The sequence below is a fragment of the Varroa jacobsoni genome, unplaced genomic scaffold (genome assembly GCF_002532875.2).
Source record: "Varroa jacobsoni isolate VJ856 unplaced genomic scaffold, vjacob_1.0 scaffold_1000, whole genome shotgun sequence".
Taxonomy (NCBI): domain Eukaryota; kingdom Metazoa; phylum Arthropoda; class Arachnida; order Mesostigmata; family Varroidae; genus Varroa; species Varroa jacobsoni.
Genome location: NW_019213902.1, coordinates 53,810 through 75,766, shown reverse-complemented (window position 1 = coordinate 75,766; position 21,957 = coordinate 53,810). Strand labels below are relative to the sequence as shown.

Here is a 21,957-nt window from a genome sequence, read left to right as displayed (position 1 = left end):
TATATATATAATAAAAGACATTACTTCGGAAGCGATACGAATGCCATAAAGCAAACATAATACTCTATTATATTACAGTCTATAAGACGAGATTACGCTGAAATAGCTTCTCCATTTAATCAGGCGCCTCATAGACGCTGGGCCACCGTTTGCAAACCGTCCGTGGTTAAATATCATCTAATCTATTTCTCTGAATTTAGATAATGCTTTATCTGAGACGTTTGTAAACTATAAGACAAGTAAATTTCAACCTACTTGGTCACGTTTCAAAAGCGTATAATACAACGCCACAAATTTACCATTGGGAACAAGGTCAGTATATCGGCCTTGACCAATGTATCAACTTTATGCCGGGATCAGGAGGATAGGTTGGTCAAGAAGAAATCTTCGGCCAATGTCAAATAAATCAAAAGCGCGAATCGCGGACCTGCTGGATAGACAGACGGACGTTACTAGCCATCTAACTTACGTTTGTACTCGCTAACCAGCTGACAACTAGGTAAGCGACAAACCGAAATAAATGGTCAAGTTTCAAAACGGATATGTCTTTAGTTATCGGTTTTCTATCTTTTTTTTTTTTTTTTTATACTGACTCAAAAATATTGGTAAAATTATTTGATATCCTATGAAGTTTTTTTCATTCTATTTTCGCATCTGTTCTCTCTTTGGCTTTTGCTTGTTTATTGCTGACAAATAGTGTTCGAGGCTACTGACGCTGTGTATAGACATTTCTGTCTGGTGTACTAGCTGCGACGCGGACGGCATATTTCCTGTTTTTGGCCGTTTGTTGTGAAAATGGACGATCCAACGGCCTGGTATAGATGCTTATCGGAATAACCGTTGAAAAGAGATGTTCGATATCAGTGAAACTCGACGTAACAGTCCACGTAACAATTTTCTGTACTGGATCAGTCTTAACGTTATTCGTGAGGTGATCAGATTATGTACAATTGCTGCCATTTTTTTTTTAATTTCAACAACAAAGATCTGCGTTATTTCTGCGGACGCAAATCGGTATAAACTACACTTCCGCTGTAGCTCATAGAAGATGACGCGTTTAAAAAAAACGTTATTTTTTGAGCTTGATACTATTAGTCGACCGATTTTAAATTGACCGTACGTCAGACGATGCGCCATACCTAACGTACAGTAAAATTGTTTTAACAAACGAGGCTGTTTTCATATTTTTTATTCTTGGGTAGAATCCGAAGGGCTTCATAGCGATTAACTAACACAGGTTGATTTTGCGTGTGCAAGAACTATTGTGTTTAGCCTATGTATTAGAAGTACATCAAGGGCAGCTCAAAAGTATGGTTTATTTGACCGTACCAGATTGTTGTCCTACGTACGTACAGTCTTTGATTGTCATTGGAAATTATGAATCTCCATCATCAATCACGATTAAGATGAGGCCTTATCGAAACTTCGATGGATGAGGTCTGCTCAGAGGAACATATATGTTTACATACTATACCTCCGAGGCAGTAGTCTCACTAACTAGTTTATCGATGCTTAAAAGCCGCCGTATAAGCTGCCGTTATTATGATTTAATTTCCTTGGCCGCTGCGGACAAACATCAGTTATTACATCAGTAACGGAAGAATAATAATAGATTGTGGCTTACCACCAAGGCTGTCGGATGAGGATGGACGAGGTAGTAGTACCTTCTGACTACAAAAATCTTGATTTTGGCTAAACTATCTAAAAGGCGCACATATAGCCCTAATCTATATGTTACTGCAAACTAAGATTGATTTACATGTCAACAAAGGCAAAGGAATGATCTCGTTCGATATTTACGCATTTTCTAGCTCGCCTAGTCGTTTCATTCACACAACATACATGTTAATTAAGATGAACTATATACATCACAAGGCTTTACGGAAGACCCGGGCCAAACCCAAACTATCGTGTCCGTCCTTAGAGGTCCAATTTTGCAGGTATTAGAATAACGCCGCCAAGCACACACGGAATGATTAAAAATAAGTCGTTTGTTAGAAATCGCTCCGATCATAACCTAACCTTCATATGTGGCGATCAACGTCTACGTTTAAGAGGCGATAACAACAAATGGAAACCAACAATCAATGGGGGCTACTCGCTTCAGCCCGGCCGCCTAGAAATATTTAGATATTTATTTTGTCTCATTTGCTTCGTATACAAAAATCGAATTATTGTTAAGACAGCGTTTATAGCTTTGGGAAATGTTACTTCCCTTTTTCCATCGCATAGCCATTACGCAGATCCAGCTGCCATTCAATATTTTTTTCCAATCATTTGAAGAGAAACACGGAACAAATAAACGAGCTAATTATTGCGGCTGTAATCATGGTAATTATTGCGTAAGCCATCTTTGCCACAGCCGGATTCATCTCGAGACGACGGGGCGTTTTATTGAACGCACCCATTAAGAGGAGGGGCCAAGAAATAGAGAATCACTGTGGCCGCTGTACCGGTTACACCGGCCAACCGTGCCTCGAAAATGGAAGATCCTTTCTTAAACAAGAGGACCGAAGAAAAACAAAATACACATCAGTACGTCTAATGTATCTCTGCTGACATGAAACTTGACCGTTCGTCAGTCCGTTCGACCGCCGGTGGATAAAGCAGGAGAAGAGACGAGAGCATAGGAATGAAGCAGACTGTCCGTGTAAATTATAGAAGGAAAAGGGATCAGCATATTTAGACAACTTCCGAAGCGGTCCTCGCCTTTGTCAGCGCTAGCTCGGTTTTTGTATTTGTTTGCCCGTTTTTTTTATTGGTGAGCGTTAGTTTAGGTGCTTCTGTATCACACAGTATCATTGACTCTATCATCAGATCGAAACCGTTAACGAGTTCTGCCGGTGATAGGCCTATAGCGGATGTACGGAATATCATTCCTGCTGCGATTGAGTATAGTGTGGTTGACAATTCTATACGTTTGTCTAAATCAATGCAGACGATTGAACCTTATCCATCGTACATGTGCGTATTTTTACATAGATATATTAATACGTTCATACATAATGTGATTCATTTCCTAACTAATCAATTACTTTACAAGTTGACAATGCGCACGTACATCGGTTTTTTCTTTTTTTAGTGACCTTATTAGCAGTACCGGTTTAGACTTTCGGCTACTTAAGCTCTCCTGAACAGTGGTAAAGAGAGCTTAGTTTGAACTTAGACCTTCGCTCTCTATTCGGAATATATTCTAAGCTACTATCCCCATAGTCATACTCTTTGCCCAGCTACACAGGGCCTTTAGACATTTACGCATTTAGTTAATATAACTATGAAGGTTTGGCTTGTTAAGTCAACATTTCTTAACCCTAGATCATTTCAGCATACAGCGTTGGCCAGATGTTATTTTCCACGATTGTTACATACCTTGTCCTGGTGTTGACCGCTTTCTTGTCGTTCTTGCGTTCCGACCAGTTGCTCGAAAAAGCACTGCCATTCGAGACTGCGTATCCACAAGCTGTGCCAGCGACGTTCGAGGTTCGCTGCTATTCGGGCCACTCGATTGACGTCAAATCCTACCTGAGCGTTCGCAGGACGTGGCTGATTAAGGACACTGGTTAGTTGCTGTTGCTGAAGGGAGGTGGTACGGCAGCTTGTTGCGGTGCAAGTGGCAAGCGACTTTTTCTCAACGAGATGCTGCGGACTTTCGGGTGAACCTGCTTTGGCTACGGCGAACTGCTCCCGTTCGAGTAGAAGAAGTTGATCGGAACGCTTCAATAGACTTTTAACTAGGATCCCCTTCGACTCGATTTCGTGTTGGATTATCTGCAATAAGAAAATGCACCGGAACGATTCGTCAAATACACGCGTTATGATCCGTACTGGCCTCAGCTATAAATTATCTGTTAATATAGTATATAATATATATATATCTGTTAATATAGTATATAATATAGTAATATAATATATAACAATTGATACCCACTCCAAACGTCACCAGACTTTACTGCTTTGTCGTCCGGATAGTATGGGCAAACTGTATTTGAGTGGCCGTGTTCGCTACAAGTGTGACGTACTGATCACAAACGATACTACTCTACCAAACTGTATGTGAGCTTCCTCATTTTTGTCGTCCTGGCTGGCTGGCTGCCTGGCTGGCTGAAAAAAAGATTACGGCCTATGGAAAAGTCTTCACATTCGTCAGAGCCTAAAATTTAAATCGTGCAAATGTACTTGCACGGACGAAGCAATACGACTCGTGCTGTTGGATTGATGTATATCGGCGCATACAGATTTCGTTTCGGATTCGAGGCTTCGGTCGCACGTCGGCTAAAAGCGTCAGCTGTACTATATTGAACTGTAATACTGAGCTTTTACGTGTTTCCACCACCATTTTTGGGCCTGTCTATTTCCGGACAGCGGTTTACCAACGGGCTGCACACTTAACTACCTTCTGTCGTCCTCGCGTACATCTGCTTCCGGTTCTAACGGTGTCTTAGAAACAAAACTGAGTCGTTGTCTCATTGTGGGATTTAGTGACGGTCAACAATTCTTAATGACAGGCACAGCAGTGCACATTTACCAAAGTGGCAGCATTCCCCACAGTGGTCAATCGTAGTGGCTAGCTATACTGATTTGCCTCTTTCGGTGCATTTTGTTTCCTCTATTGTCCGCCCGTTGAAACTAGTGTTTCAATTATCACAGGACTGCCTTATCAATCATCGTTCAGCGATTCAATTACTCTAACGGCGGCGGCAGCGGTTATCTCAGTTAATCCTAGCTTCGTGCCGACAACGACCGAACGTTACTTTGATACGTTTTTTGATCTACTGAAAACAGTATGATAAAGGCAAGCAACGGATCAATTATAGCCCTATGTTCTAGCTCTTTTTGTTGACGTCTGAAATGTTTGTACGTGTGAGATCCGTTCAAGAAAATACATTGAATCTCGTCGGTGTGAGACCATCAGCTAACAAAAACGAGACGACAATCAGACACGCTGGATAAATGGTTTACTAGAAATCAGTCAGACACGTTGAGCCAACTATGCTTGATTAGAAAGGACTCGCTTGTCGACTGTGGGAGAGTTTGTCCTATTTGACGATCGATACAATATCTATGCAAAAGTAAAGGACGCTCGTTCGATTCTCTGTGTGCATAATTGTCCATTCACATATTTACGTTTGATATAATGTTCCTATATAGCATAACTTAACTTGTGATAACTTCTCAGCTTTAACTCGTCGATCGAGTTATTCTGTCTCAAAGCTGAAATTTGAAATGGCGCTTTCCATGACTAGAACCCTACATATGATGATAAGTTTGTATCTGCCGCCGCCGCCGCCGCCGCCGCCGCTACCAACATTATATATGTCGACTAAATTCGCTCAATAGCCTGATGCAAAAAAGACAAGGAGAGTGTTTGCACTCGATCGAGGTACCAGTAATGCCTGACAGCATTTCACTTATAGGCCTCAGAATCTTCGCTTTCAACGTTCTCGTAACTTTTTTCTTCTTCGCTTCGCCAACAGAGAGGTTCGTAGGAAGTACCCGACAAGAGCCACATGCGAATTGCCCCGCATTCTTAAGTAATAAGAAGGCCTGTCTATAGCAGGCTTAGCTAGACACTAGAGCACTTCGAACTAAGCTCTACAAGTAAAACTATTCAACAATATAAAGGAAATCCTGTACTGGAACAGAGCTTTTTAGGCATTTTCTGCACACAGACGCACCAGGTAGATCTAGCGAACTATATCGATATTCTTGGAGGGAGTCGTAAAACAGTAATGGCAAATATTGTTGCGACACTCGAGTCTCCCACTTACACATGTGTATAGTGCTTATAGCCAGAGGCCATCGCACGCCAACATCCCTTTCTGAACTGGACTTTGGAACCCGGTAAAATTGTCGAGGCACGCTCACTTGAACAGGCATCGACGTCAGCTAGAGAAAAGGAAACTCGAGAAGTATGAGCCATCCACTACCTAGTGCCTTCATCCCAGTGCTAATCAGCTCATAGCCCTTGCTTGAAAAGATCCTTTTTTCGTCTCTCTTCCTTTTCATTGAATGTATGACTAACCATGGCTATATAGCCGTCAATACAGCTATTGGCCGAGGGATGAAGAGATATCAGGACAAAATAGACAACAGGCCAAGCAAGTTGTTTAATTCTTGTCTTGTGAACCATCCACCTATAGCCGTCTGCGAGATTTATACGATCGACAAAGATGAAAGAGAGCTAGAAGAAACAGTTTGACATAGACCCAATAGATACGATATAGATGATTTGTAGATATTTCTCAGCTCTCGGACCCTTCCGGGATCAAAAATTCGTTCAACACGAACTACATATCTTCGACGATTAACTTACCTATGAAAGTCTGTAGGAAAAACTTAGTAGATCATATTGTCGGGACCTGAGACATTGTGTTGTGTGTGTACTGTATTAAATAGTAGACAGTTAAACAACACGCAACTGAGAAAATGACAAAAATCTCTAAAAAAAAATAAACGGATTACATTTGCGTCCATTATACAGCTGTCCCAGGGCTTTTCTAGAACGCACGAGAAGGTGGTGTTAGCTTCTACTACCCTATGACGATACCTAGGTAGCAACGGTAAACGCGACTTGTAGCAACTAAAGTATATCTCAGTATATTGAAATTCTCCAGATACGTGCCTGGTGCACACTATGGGCAGGAATCGCATACAAAATAAACCAGTCAATTCATGTTGATGGGTTCACAGACTCATAGGGAAAGAAGTATTCTATCGAATATTTAATCCACTTTAAAAGACTTATTAAATAATATGTATCTTGGACACATTAGTTTTTTTGTATTTTATTTCAACGCTAAGTACTAGGTTTCGGTAAAGGTAGATTAGATAAACAAATCTACCTAAAGCGAAAGTGAGTTTAGCTGGGTTTGGTACCGCTACTCCGAACTACTCGCACTGTTCTCTCCTGTAAAAATCCTGCACCATACAAACAATGAGCAACATTCCGAAAACATACAGGAAAGATGGCAAACCAGGATCGCGGCATGTGGACCCTTTTTTGTGATCAAGGGCAGCCTTAATTTGTCTACTTGATATTTAGAAACTCCCCGCCAGAAGCTAGCGTTATCAGGTGGGATTCAGTCGTACCGCAATAGGACGGCTCTCTTTCCACTTTCAGGGACACATCTGCCCTTGTGTACATAGGAAAATAGGACAACGTACAGGCCTGCAGCGCTTCGGCGAATGAGAATTGATACAGTGTTGATGTAAACGTGCTCGTCTCAAGCCATTAGTAAGCAGGGAATGCTCACTTTTATACCAGGCAATGTAGAATAGGTCAGAAAGCGGACAGAATTGTTGCAACAAAGTGTTATTCCGACGACAATAACAGGGAGATTATAACCTTTATACACAAGCAAATTGAAGCAGTATTCCATCAAAAACAGTACTAACAACAATAAGTTGGCCTAAAAAACTTTTTCGTGTACGCCGACCAACAATATTAAACAAGTTTGGAGATGTTACGAACAGCTTGTTTGGCGTCCTTGGCATTTCCTCTGATCTATTTCATTTGTCGAGGAGTATTTAGGTCAGGACCTTATTTGTGCCGTTTAGAATCCTCTAAACCCATCTTCTCATACCCCATCGTTTCAGTTACGCGTAAACTACGTGTACAAATCGTCGGGATTGCATTTGTTCGTTGATGCATTTGAGTGAGAATCGCAGAGATCTCTGGTAGGTAGCGCTCGAATAGTCATTAGGAAGGATACAGAGATACAGACTGAAGCGGTTGCAGAACACGAGGAAACTCTGCGAAGAGCAGTATACTGAGTTACGGTTCTGCCAAATGGTGAACCACAGTTCACGAAACAGAAATGTTATATTTATGCGAATTCAAGGTATTCCTAATATACGTTTAGAGCTCCTTATCGCCGATAGGGTTTTAACAAATTTTTTATTAATAGAAACCATTGTAAAAGATAAGCATAGGTAACCGCCATCGGTGTGATTCTTCATCTGTTACACCAAGAAAAAAATCGTATGCTTTTGTCGTGGTACGGCACAAGGTCTGTAATTTGTACGGATTCGGGATCCGTCAGCAAGCCTATGATGCACTGTGACACGCAAGTACCGAACATTTATCAAGTGAACTTCCGCCCACCGGTAACTACCGTAGCAAACTGAATTTATCTGCCGGAAAAATCGCAGATGTAATTTATGTTTAGCATGAAAAATTGCTTTCGGAGCAAGCAACCGAAAAGAAATAAAACCTCACAATGCCAACCGGCCTTTTCATCACACTGTTAATCATAACTCTATCGAGATATTCGTTGTTCGAGCATCGCGAATCAGCTGTACTTAGGCATATCAGGCTGTCTCGGTCGTAGTTCAGACCGGTAGTGATATTGTTCAATGTTCAATTAGTCAATTGTACTGGCTATATGCAATAATATATATCACAACCTATTTTATCTGCTCCTTCATAATCAACATGTTTTTATATTCTGATAGTACTTTAGAAAATTTCAACTTCAACGGGGCAAAAGCTAAACTTTGTTGCCATTTTATGTACTTCAAGATGTTCGACTATTTATGACGCCCAGTAACGGTAGGCATGTCCAATCTATCGAAACAACTCACAGCACGATAAACGCACGCAGCTCTGTTTTACAATTGTTAAAACTATACTTGTTTCAACAAGCGTCAATTATAGCTGACTGTAGGTATTTTCAGAATACCGCGTGGATGTATAAATATATTATCTACAGATTTACGTGTATATATATATATATACATATAGGTATACATACATCGTACATAACACTTTCTTTTGATGCGGATACCGTGTTGCATGGTCGGAACTGTAATGCGTTCTCCTTCCTATTGACGTAGTGGTAATGGCAGCAGAACCATTACTACGATCAGTATTTTCAAGTTGTCAGTCGTAAGCGTTCGCTGAACTCAAGCACGCACGGTCGGCTTCAAACTCGTTCATTGCCCCGAACGTCTCGTTGTAGCTAGGAAAGCTGTGCCATCACGTTAAATGTCAGTCCGTCAAACAGAGATTGAGCAACGACGGAGCCTTCGACGCCCAAGGCCATTGAGGCCTCCTACACCACCCCATCGCCCGTGAGCCACCGTAGCCTCTTTCAACTTGACGCCGACAACACGGGCAAAAAAAGGCCCGTTTTTTTCTTTTTGCACCCACGCCTCAACTGGGGTCGAAAACGCCTTCAATGAATGTGATTCGTTCATGTCTGAGCGTTCTACGACATGGCAGATGTAACATTCGAATTGAGCTAGCTGCTTGGGTAGCTGTTACCCAGCCATCTCGTCAGTACAGACAGCGTAACGTTTGCTATTAAAGAAGGCTGCCTTATGCAACTCTACTGGGCTGAAGTAAACACTTGGGACTTCAAGTCAAAAACTCGTCAAATTAACGGTAAAATACCGTTTTAGCATAGAGTCCATGTCTTTAACATCACTTCCAAGGGTTCTAGGTGTTCAACATACTTATGGAGGAATATATTAATTTAATTTACCATGTTTCAGGAAAGTGTAATACCAGAATTTTTTGTACTGCATTTCTGGGAATTCAAATTGGACCTAAAGCCATGCAAGCTGAATTATGCTCGGCTGGATTCGATGGTTTTAACTGATGTCATTCCTTCTATCACCGTTGATGTTATTGCCTTTCCATCCAAAATCTAGACTGAAAAAATCCGCATACATTTGCCATTGTACTTGAGTGCTGTTATTTTCATATATTTCTTTACCTTTATTGCCCAGATGGTAATTACTCCTGCAAAACAATTTCTACATAGCAAAGTTAGCTATAAAAAAGACGGTCAGAGAGCCAGAAATGCGCCGGAGCCGTCAGCGAGCGTGTTCACGTCAATTGCGCTATATGGGGGGAGGAAAATGCTATTAAATCAGTCAGATCTATATATATATATATATATATATATGAATTGGTGGTTTTGCCGTTATATGACATCTCGTTTCAGGGAAATTGCATTTATAATAATAGTAATAATAATAACATTTCTCCTAGTGTAAAGGTATCATATAGAAATTACGTGCTGGAGTAAAAATCAGGAAACAACGGTAGATATAAGAAACGTATCGTAAAGGAACAAGCGTATAGAGACCCAGAATAGAACGCACCGCTCACAACAACAACAAGCAAGCTGCTATACAAAACTACTCAAAGCAATATCTGGGCAATAAAAGGCCATCTGTTAACTTGGTACAAATTGTTGGTCTGTCCAGTCCCAACAATTTGTATTCGATGTATTTTAACCTTTTTCTTTACAGAAAAAAAATGATTCCTTCGTTCGACGCTTGTTTGGACAAGGACCAAACTTTCGTTCTATAAATAGATTTATAGAAAAAAAAATGTTGGCAAACGTCCTAATTGTACAACAAGAATAATTAGAAACAAAGGCTAAACGTTATTTCATCGGTCGACTGTCAATGTCTTTTGGCGATTTTATCTCTACTCAATGGGGCAGATTACAAATACCAATAATAATAATAATAACTGCATTCACCACGGTGCAAGTACGTGCATCTTGCCGCCTCCGCATAGCACGCCTCAGACGGAAAAGCACAAGATCTATATAAACATTTCAATTCATCAAGAGCAGATATACCGAAGCCACCCCACATTGCAATTGTTAATATGTTGTGTTTTCTACGTGACCTAAGTAAATTCGGTAGCAACATTTTGATCAGGTGATTGCAGAGCACACAGCGATGGAAAAGAAACGAATTCTGGCTCACATAGCTAAATAGTAGGCCTACGAAGAGAGATGTTCGGCCATCTTAGGCAAGGCCAGCTGCATTTGACAAAGTACGGTAACTATTTATTGTATTAAGCACATACAACCAGGCTATAGGAAGATCGCAACAGGTGAGCGAAAGCAGCACCATATCGAATAGGCTTCGGATAACTTCTTGCTATTTACCTTATGATCAGGGCACTATGAGTTCACGATCCGCCTTTATATGGAGTTAATGAGAGTACAGGTTGTCGTTTAAGTTACTGGAAAACGCTTATAGCCTACTAATAGGCTATGGTGGGTACCCATGGGCGCTAGAAGAATCCCAGGCCAGTCGTTCGTGCGATACGAACCGGAATACGCACCACTTGAATTGTTCCAGCTAAAAATGTTTCCGATGAAAATTTCCACGTGGATGGTACAATGGTGTGTTGAGTTGCCAATGCCAAAGACGATTGGCTATTATGTATTTATGTAAATGTGCCAGGGTATCTGGTCTAAACTGACGTTTCCCCTCGGCTTTATTCTTTATAAAGGCATATTCATCGAATATATGTACTCCGATAGTGTCGTCAACGTTGATTGAAAGCTAACTAGGTTTTCGACGAAATGCTGTACTTTTTGAAAAAAGAACGATGCATTGGTTGGCTGGAACGTTGCAGGCTGCTGGCGCCTTGTGTTTGATCGTCAAACACAACTATACACGCAGCTCTAATGGCTATTAATCGTCAGAGCCAACTAAGTCTCTGGGGCTAGATCAAGGTGAAAAAAGCCCGTAGTTGACCCACCACTAGACTTACCACGGAAACGAAATCAAAACTAAGAGCTCCGCATGCGCCTATCTGCTGAAGCTCTTCTTCTGGCTAAAAAAAAAAAAAAAAAAAAAAGTCGCCAATGGACTTCAACGACACCAGCGTCTCAGAAGCATACTTTTAGTTTGAAAAACGGCTGGATGGTCACTTTGCTTAGCCTGCAAACGATGAAAAGTCCTCGGAAACGTCATATTTACAAACACACGAAAAGGTACAGTAATGAAGCCATACGATCATCATTATCGTGTCACAAATATCGTACTACTATAACTTTTTATTTGAACAGATAATTGTAAAGTTGTGCGTGGTAAATGCTCGTTTAAGAAAAACGTAATCATAAAGAAAAGCGGGGTACGAGCTAAAAATATCGCCAAGGTGATTTGTTAAACGATGTTGTAGCATTCGTAGTGCAGACACCTATACTAATCATCTTATAAGAAGTGATATATTCTTAATATTATTCAATCAGCGGTACTCTTCAAATAATGCCCAGTGAGCGATTTACGTCCGAAGTATGCCTACGCTCATATTTGACTATACTTCAGTGGGAACTTCAGCTATATTTACGATACGCCTATTATTATTCTGCATTGTCTTTTTCTTTTTTTTTTTTCTATTTAGTAATCGAAAATTTTAAACCGATGCTATATCACGAGTTCTGACTGCATTTGTGGCTGTTTGTAGGTCGTTAGGCTTTTCGCGGACCTCCACAACGAGCTAGTAGCTGCAATAGAAAGAAGGCAGAGTTTGCCGAAGAGAACTATGAGTAAATAAGCATTGAAAAAGTTTAGCTTACGTTGCTTTTGAACAACAAATCTGATGTTTTCTACCTTTAAACAATTGGCACTTGCCTCAAGCAAAAAAAAACTATTACACAAGTGTCTTCGAGAAGGTCCCCCCTCCATTTATAAATATCCGTTACCGTTTAGAAGAAACCGATTGGGTCGTCTACCTTCAGTCGAATCATGCCTTTGTCTACCTGTCTCAAAATAGCTTAAAAAACACATTTGAATTATGACGAGCGAGTTCTACCTTACAATGACCGGTTTCATTATTAATAAACTTTTACTCAAGTTATTCAATTCAGACGAAAACGTCACGTGTTCTATTACCGCTGTCAAATAGGAACAACAGAAATACGTTACTGCTGCTGCTGCCGTAAATCAGCAGTAAAATGCTATCTATATCTTCAGCAAATATCCTCCAGCCTATAGGCATTTGACGGCCCGACAGCTGACATCTATGTAGATCTGTGCGGTGCCTTTGCGTCACCGATAACCGTTCTACAAAGATTATATCCGCTTTACTTACGACTGTTCTTCTATTGTTACCACGTTGCCCGTGTGGCAATTATCTCGCATCGTTTTTTTGTGTGACCACAACCAGATTTAGCGATGCGTAGTGAACATTCGCTTGACACGAACGGGGATGAAGCTTTTCAGCGTTAACGTCTATTCGTATCCGAGAAAAATGGTCAAATTCGGCAACAATGAACGTACTGCCACGACTGCCAGCAATTCTGCTAGCCACCATAAACGACTAATAGCAACAAGGAGAATCACAAGGATACCGAAATAACCAGGATGAATTGTTTTCAGAGTGATATTCAGTACATTTGTTACATATGGCCTTTTTTTTTAGCAGCTTATTAGTCGGACGACGTGAGAGTGGCACAAACAACGGCGTTGAAAGGTTATGGGCGCCGAATTCGTAACCTGTCAATCGAGCGGTACCAATCTAATGAAACCTCTAACGATTGAAACGCGTGAGATACCGATAAGTTAAGCAAAATTACATAACGGCTAGCTAAATGGCTGGAGTTTCATGATTCGGATGAATCGTTTTGCTAGATCTCTATGGCTTATCTATGAGCGGTATTAGCTTGCTTTACTCTTGGTGTCGCGTACTTTGCAGAGCCATCACTGAAACAGTCGTTCATTCACATGAGAACAATTTTGTCGCGGTTTTCTGTACTACGATACTTTTTTTTTTTTTTTTTTTTTTATGTTACGCTTATCACAAGGTCATAACCAACAACTCATTAGAATAAGAATAATGGTAAGATGAATCGTTAACTTCCGACTGGAAAAATATCAATGCTTAGTTTGGTATTTTTTGAAAACTTAACTCAATTTTGATTAAAATGATGATATTATGTGTCTGGGCATTCGTTTGGCGACTCTACGTAACGAAATGGGCGCATACTTTCAAAAAAGACACTTCACGATCAGATTCAACATATATGTATGTATGTATGCATGCATACATCGACGATCAGCTATGTTTTCACTCTTGCGCAAATACTACGATTCATATTAGATTCATGGGCCCCTCGTGACCTATCTGTATGAAGCGTTATGTTGGTCACGTTCTTCGCAAATTTTAATAATGAGATTAAGCTATAAATCTAGCCTTCGTCTAAACTAGGATGAACCAGTCAGTCTACGTTTGGACGGCTCCTATTCGAAAATGGTGACGGCTGTGACCATATGGGACATGCCAGAGAAAAGCCGTGTCCTCGTCGCAAGAGCTTACATATGTATATAAATAAAGCATGGGACATGTTATTATACTTCCACTTGGATCTGAGCAGTAAGCACAAGCGCAACTTACCTACTTGCCCTTTCCTCTTTTTTTTTTGGAGTATTTTTTTAATTGTGCCTGAAGCAGATTTATGACGAATGCTCCTCCCAGTCAGCTAACGATGATCGCTTCACTTTCATTCAGTACTACGCAACTTGCTATTGCGATTATATTATTTGTAAGCAAAACGGGTAGACAGCGTCCAATTTGACTGACTTCTACTTCAGTTCGATTTTAGGTTAGCTTGGTCATGATAATTTACTCAAGCAATTACGTCGACCCGTCCTCGTAAGAGCAGAGGAACTAAAAATGACCTAAAGAGTAACCTTAATCGCGTAACGCTTCAGGGGCTTCCATTTCTCCGTGACGTGCAAACGCATCGTCTCGATTACATGCCCTCGATTTTTTATATTCATTTACCGGTACTATCAAATGGGGAAGGAAAGGGATGAGGTTAACAGGGTTTGGGGGTTCTGAAACACCCTCCCTTTTCGGAAAGGGGTCATAAGATTTCGGTTAAATTCAATTATTCATTAAAACGCTTAATGTATCAATGGACAATGAATGACAAAGGGAATACGCACTGGGGTATAGTACATGAAGGAATGATCTGACACGGAGTTCAAGTGATTAACAGCGCAAACATTAATATGTAAACATTAGTCACCTTCCGCACCGCGTTCCAAAAACGATCTACAACAATCCTGTTTCTATCTAGGCAGAGTCTTACATGGCCCAACATGTACCTGCACAGTGCATGCTTCCCTAATAGCCTCACATAAGGCACAGTTCCCATATAAAGTCATCTGCTCTAATCAGCATCATCGCATATCATGTGGTCCCCATAGAAAATGCATTACCGTTTGTTCTGTGTTTGTTGCGGTTGGGGCTGTTGCTAAACGTGCTATCGTCCGCTTGCGAATTGCCACTATCTCCCGTTGCTCGACAACGATGTAAAATTCTTACGACCTAAGTCAGAAAGGAGTTGTTATATTTCGCTAAGTTTTTTAAGCTTCGTTAGTTCGCATAGAGCTCAATTTCGTCCTGGTTTCCTTGCGTCAGGAGAAAGATCGAGCGGGACTCGGTTCATGCCAGACGAACTCCAGACAAGCGCATCCATCAAGTTCCAGAAATAGATTCTTCCATCCAATATCTGACAATCACCGCAAGCGGGAATCGAGTTAAGGCTCGTAAGTTTCATTCCCGCTAAAGGACTGGGAGTTGGCAGGCGACAAGGGCATAGCTGCGGAGTGCGAGCGACTGTGCAGGGTGTGCACGTTTCTATTATTGTCATTGCTAATCGATGCACCCAGCGTTTCAGTGAGTATTGAAACTATTGCATATCTTTTTTAATGCATGAGTTACAGGCAGCCATGTCTATTGTCCATCATTAGGTCGACCAATTGCGCTCTAGTCTAATCAGTGGCTAATGAACGGCTGTTATCCATCAGCGAATTGTACACAGCGCCCCAAATTATTCGTGTGACATGGTTTGTCGCTTCCGTTCTATTACATCGACAACTGGTTCTTTTCGTGTAATTGTGATTTCTGCTTACAGAGAGAACCTGCTCGTTTTAGAAAGTTGTTATTACAGCTATCGGTGATAGCGCTGGTGTTGATGGTCGCCCCGCACTTCGTTTGGGTGCTTCGATCGCTTGCCAACTTCACGTTTCGTGAGGTTAACGAACCTTAGCTACGACACAATTACTGCTGGCGCTGGTGCCAACGTCCTAGTGCTAACAGACAGAGAGTATTGTTGTACTATCTCTTATAGGGTAACCATGACCATTTTCAAGTGCGCGCGAGCGAACATGAAGTAGTATAGACGTCTATTTTTGCTGGGCTTCCAAAAACGCCGATCTGTCAAGCGAATTGTCGAAGTTCGGCTAAAGGAGGGTGGCAAATTTTATCATACATCTCGCATCATTCATCAAGTCCAGAGGCGGGAATGAGGCACGAAGCACAATGTTAACTATCTGAGGTATCCGCCGCAGCCTCGTAGAGACTGGCCGTTTGGAGAAACACTAGTAAGATGGAAACAACCTTCAGTACGGTTCTTGCTGAAGCACTTTACGGATAAGGCCCTTCGATATTTCATCAGTGTCAAAACCGTAATGCTTAAGTTGTACAGCAAGCTAGTTGTGCTATTTTTATGTGCGTGCAGTTAACTTAGTTCATTTTTGTATCTGTTGTTTCGGAATCACGTCTAACATAATTCTATAGAAATTAAGTCTTAAAATAATAATTTCACAACCCTCCCGTAAATTTGACGTAAAATTTCTTATTATGAACGGACCCAACAAACGATTAAGACCCACTCGCTTTATGACAGGGCAGATTTATTCTGTCGCAGCGTTTACCCTATTCAAAGTAAGAGCGCGGAACAACATCAAAGTCATCGTCTCATGGATCCACTAGATCTTGCAGAGTAGACGAGTCTCAACCAGGCTACAATAAATGGTCCAATTCGGTTCAGCTGTTCACCCTTTCACGGCAAAATATACAGTAAGACGTGCAATTCAGGATCTGCCCAGTGCTATAATTCTATGCCCAATTCGTGTTGTAAATTTTAGCGGTCTGCTATCAAGTTGCAAAGTTCAATTTACGGCTGGTTCCAACCGAAATTTGTTTACGCTGTTTTGGCTACCGTTACGTCAACAATCTTCCTCGCTGAAACACGCTTATTGCTGTGCATGTTCCTTCCCGCTTTGTTCTGGCTTACAATGACCGACTTATCCAACTAGGACTGAGGACTAGTGGCGACACCTTAGGGGCGGGTGCCACAACACTTTGAGGTTTCCTCGTGTTCCTAAACAGTCGAAGGGCATGAAAACAACTTAGTTATCATTTTAAGGGGTGCTTCACTATTATATATGGAAGCTCCAGATCTTGCCAGCAGCACTGTATATTTTAGCGGATGATGAATCCTGCAGCAAAGCAAATTGTCCTTTGGCAAACTCTCATTTCAATAGACATCCTCCACATGGGTGACGAAGTATCTTTTTGATTACAGGAATTCTCCTCGCGAAAGGTGGCGCTGTTGTGGACGTAAGTAGGGTTCTAATCCATGCTCAAGCAGCGACACTTAATGATAGGACATATCATTAGACAAATTGTTGTACCCGCTAGAAAAGAACGAACCCGTACAATTATGTAATATATATATATATATATCCACAAAGGAGTTAGATTCACGTGCAATCTTGCATTTCGCTCTATGAAAGTGAAAATACAATTAAGTCTTCTTAAGTGCGAGGAATGGACCGGAACACTAGTAAATAAGGTAGCGTTCAATTCTTAAAATTTAACCTCGGGGTGCTTAATTGGCTGCAATGTTGTGTCAGCTAAAGCAACTCAGACGCGACTATCCGAATCACGGCTAGAACCTTAAAATACCTTTCCTAGCCTAAGTCTGCTGGTGCGGTCTAAGGCGCCCTTATAACTGCTGTTACTCCGTAAATCAGACATTTCGAATACGGCAACAATCAACCGACACCAATTGCAAACGCAACATACAGATCTGTGTTGATTTAACATAAAAAAAGAGATAAATCCCTGTCACTATTAGCCTGATTCTCTACAGAAACTAAGCTTATAGAATCGCTGAACTTAATCAGAATTTCAACGTATGACGCTGCTAACTTTTTTCACGAAAATAGCGCGAAAACGTTATATAAAGTCATTGTAGTCGTCGCCCACGTTGATCATCACAAAAGTTTCAATTTTCTTTCATTAAGTCTGTTATTATCTTCCTGGGTAATGCTCAAGCAAAATAAACATGAAGAAATCTCTTCGCTTGCAAATAAACCTAATAAGCTTCCCAGGCCCCTGAGCGAGATAATACTGTTAGATAAATAAGCAAATATACGTCGTATCTGCAAGTTGCACCCCAAGGGAGTGAAGAAGATGAAGTAGAGGAATCTTTTGCCAAAAACTTGTACCTGACGCTCGATGACAACCCCAAGGGATAAGGCTATAAAACCTCACCCCTGATCAGCTTGCATTGTAACTTCACTCTGAGACAACACCTTCAGAGGGATTGTTCTAGCTTTACCCGCTTTCTATACGTCTTATTATTGTTGAGTTACTGTCGTTTCGCGACGATTCAAGTTCTATAAATCAGCATGCTACCAATTTACCTTGATGTCGATGTTCCCTCTTTACTGCATATACTTCCGTTCAGTTGTCGTCTTATTCTATCCATACAAGCCACTTTGCCATGACAACGATTTGGAGCTCGCATTCGATAGAACGTTAATAAAGTAAAACCGGTCTGAAGAGTACAAATGTAATAGCGGATCGTGCATTGAGTCTTCCGTGTAATAATAAGAGCTTTGGACATCGTGGTATGCCAACTTATGCCTGTAAGTGTCAAACCAATGTATACCTGCTGCTCCATGTTTTGCTGTCGATGATGATGATTATGATTATGATAGGGATCGTGATTATTGTTAGCGGGGGTGGCGGGATGTGTTGGGGGCCTCCCGAGAAGCGGCCATTGTCTGACGCTGTCTCTCTAGCGTAATAAAAGCTAACGACGGCTGGGTCTGTCTGCTTATGGTTGTAGTGCTTAGATCAATTGGTCAGAATTGGGGACCACAGCTAGCGAAAGCGTGTGGCTGAGGAATGGTGAAAGGCCGCAAAAAGCGCGGAAAAGGGCGACAGTAAATAAAATGGATATAGACGAAGCAGCTACTACAATGCTACTATAGCTATTGTCGCTTTTTTTGCTCACGCAGTGGATAGTAACAACTAGGGGCTATATTAAAGCTCCAGCAATGGATCAGTTAATAGGACTGAGACAACATCAGTAGATAACCTAAGACAGTCCGCGATCTCAAAAACATCAGAAACCATTGGTTTATCGGATACAGGTAACAGGATTGAGGATGCTCACGTACGCAACGCTAATTATTATGAGTACAAAGCGAAATTAACACAAAAAAGCAAACTGCCGTAACAAAGGTCGACGAAATAGCGAGACAAATGGACAAAGTCTTTAGGGTTGAGCACATACGTATATATACGTTCTGTTAGAGGAAATAATATAAGCACGATACCGGCAAAACCAGAAAAGCGCTACTGTTCTTCCCAACTTTATTTTGGTGTGATACTTGGCACATTTATTTAGCGGACGTGGCACGTTATGCCTCGAACCTGTCTGTATAGATATTTTATCGTTTAGCCTCTATATTAACAAATAACATCTAGTTGACGAGGTTCCGCTGTGCCAAACAGAAAAAAATCTATGGAGATGCCAGTGCAATAACAATAAAATTAGTCGAAGAAAAACAGTGTCGTCTCCTACTAGTTAGGCACAAGTGTGCAATTAGGTCGACCGTACGACGTGCGTTCTCATCGTGCACCTAAGCCCACGATTCCGAATCAATACCGTGCAGTAACATAAAAACAAGAACGATAACGAAAATAATCATGCCCTCAACCGCAAGCTACAAACATCAATAAAAATCTAAGCTAGCTTTTTTCCTGAAAAACGAGTTGCGGCTTCCGTCAGCGGCCGCCAATGCCGGCAGCGATTAAGCCGCGCGCACGGACGATTTTGCCGCTAGGGAAAATGAGAATTCATAAGATTTCATTGTCGATGACTCATTTTTTTTGAAAGAAAGGTCATCCTGGCTAATTGTCTATTGTTCTATCGGCGGTTTGGAGCTGGTAGCTCCGAAGTTTTTTCTTGCATTTTTTGAGTCGCCGGCGAAGATCACGATGAAAGCATATCCAAAGGTAGCGACCCCGCTCACAGCTGCTAAAAAATTTAATTATAATATCTAATTCTTTCTCTTTCTGTTCGTCGCAAACAATGAGTAATTCGATAGATGAATGCATCAATATATATATATAGCGAATAGAAATTGCCAAATTGCTAGAAAAATAGCGTAAGGCAATCATTGATTTTATAGGTCGATAGCAGCGAGAAACATATAGCCAATGGCCACATGTGTTTTAAATATACTTTGTACGTACGTAGAGGAACACTATTTTGTCTGTAAGTGCAATTCACATATAGACAATCATTGAGTGCGGAGCTACTGATCCATCTGTGCATATTGTTTCCTAAAAAGTACACTAGGGTTTCGCTAAACAGCCTCTGGATGAGAGCCGCGGCCACAGTTGTCTACGGGCGGTAAATACCCGACGAACGTCTGGCTTCTTCTTTTCTCTAATTCACATTCCCCTGCTATAATCAAATGTTTATTTGCTCGTCGTTAACTACACGATTCGTTTCAACATAACGAAACGAGCAGCGAAAAAAAAAGGAATTCAGTTGCCATTTGCTGGATGAAGCCAGTCGTTGCTTTTCTCCGATGCTGATGCTCGTTTTCCCATTTGGGATTTCTTGCTAGTCTTCACATGAATCAGGATCGGAAATAGTTTGTGAGAGAAATAAAAGGCTTAGTAATTAATAATCTGTGGCTAGTCTAAGTTATCTGTTCCTCTCTGTGGCTCCGTTGCTTCAACAAGTGATTCGCTGAGAAAGCACTGGCTGGTCATTTCGTCTCGCCGCGCTCTTCCAGAGGCCACAGGATACTTCTTGCGGCGACCACGAAGATCTCATACAATATAAATATATGGTACTCATCCACAAACGATGCTCTGATTGAAGACGGATGGCAGAGACGAATGCTCTCGTCGGCGAACCCTTCTACATATGATTTCAACTCGTTGCAATTGGAACCGAACAAGCGTCTTTAATCCAACCTTTGCGGGGGGCGGATACGCGTCTCTTTATGTGAAGACGATAATTTTATGTTACGACTTTGTATACAGTTGACGCGGCAACGTTGCCATCTGTATTAGTTGAACGTACGTTTTGATCGAACGCATTAAGGTCGACGAACAGAGTGGCTACTGAGGTTTGTTTGTATTTCAGGTAGGATCCTTAAAGCCGTTATAGATGTTTTACAGACGCCGATACAGCAGCGCGATCGCCGGGTTCAATGAAACTGAGGCATCATTACAACTAATGGGTTATCAGGAATTAGCATTTGGTTGTTGTTATCGAATAAAGAAAATGTACACCATCATCATTTTTAATCGGTGTCCTAGCTTTATAAAAGTTTGCCTATTGCAACGACAGTCACATGATTCGAATGTTACCTTCAATTAGTCGCATTCAACATTCTCCTGCTGTTAGGTTTGTGACAGCGTATATATGAGTTTCGAAAGAAGATTGAAGAGATTCTATTCATTGGGTACTGGCGTTAGTGTGCACGAGTTATGGGTACGACCGAGCGTCCGTGTTGTCCGACAATCGGTTTCGCTGCACAGCCGGCGAACGTTCGATAGGCTAACGCCGCAAGGTCAATATGAGTCAGACATGACGAGTCCTGCACACCAACTGACTCGAACACAGATAGACAAGTCGATGGAACAATACATAGCCAAAGCGACTAGGGTGGTAGTAATTGTGGCTGATGTAGGTGTACACAGTGTTACTTCTTCTACGACGAGGCGCCAAAATGACTAAAGGGTACCCCTCGAGCAGTACTCGTGGGTCAACGCGGAGTGGGATACTGCCCTATGCTTTCTCATCTCATATCAACGGTAGGCCAATTCTCCACAGCCTCTAGGACTCGTCAAAGTATTCGATAGGCGCTGTACATCGTGTACAACTGTGTTCAAGCTGCTCGCTTTGATTATCCATCGTAGTAAGTTCGGCTACTTCAGCAATGTTCTTAAGGCATATCTGAACGATATTCATTTAAATAGCGATGGTATTATGTTTATGCGAATATACGTAATAGCTTTAGCTTAACTGTAGGTAAAATTTCTGTTAAGTAAATATATATATATATATATATAAAAAACCAAAACGC

At 41.3% G+C, this 21,957-nt stretch overlaps 1 protein-coding gene across 1 annotated transcript in view; it reads right to left on the bottom strand.

Moving 5' to 3' along the window:
• LOC111265719 (uncharacterized) overlaps positions 1–21,957 on the bottom strand; it is a gene marked incomplete at its 5' end in the record, with an annotated part of 52,022 nt that overhangs the window by 15,884 nt on the left and 14,181 nt on the right. The window contains one exon of the mRNA XM_086970609.1: positions 3,370–3,768. Within this exon, the coding sequence (XP_086826735.1) occupies positions 3,370–3,768 (399 nt within the window). The remainder of the gene's footprint in view (positions 1–3,369; positions 3,769–21,957) is intronic.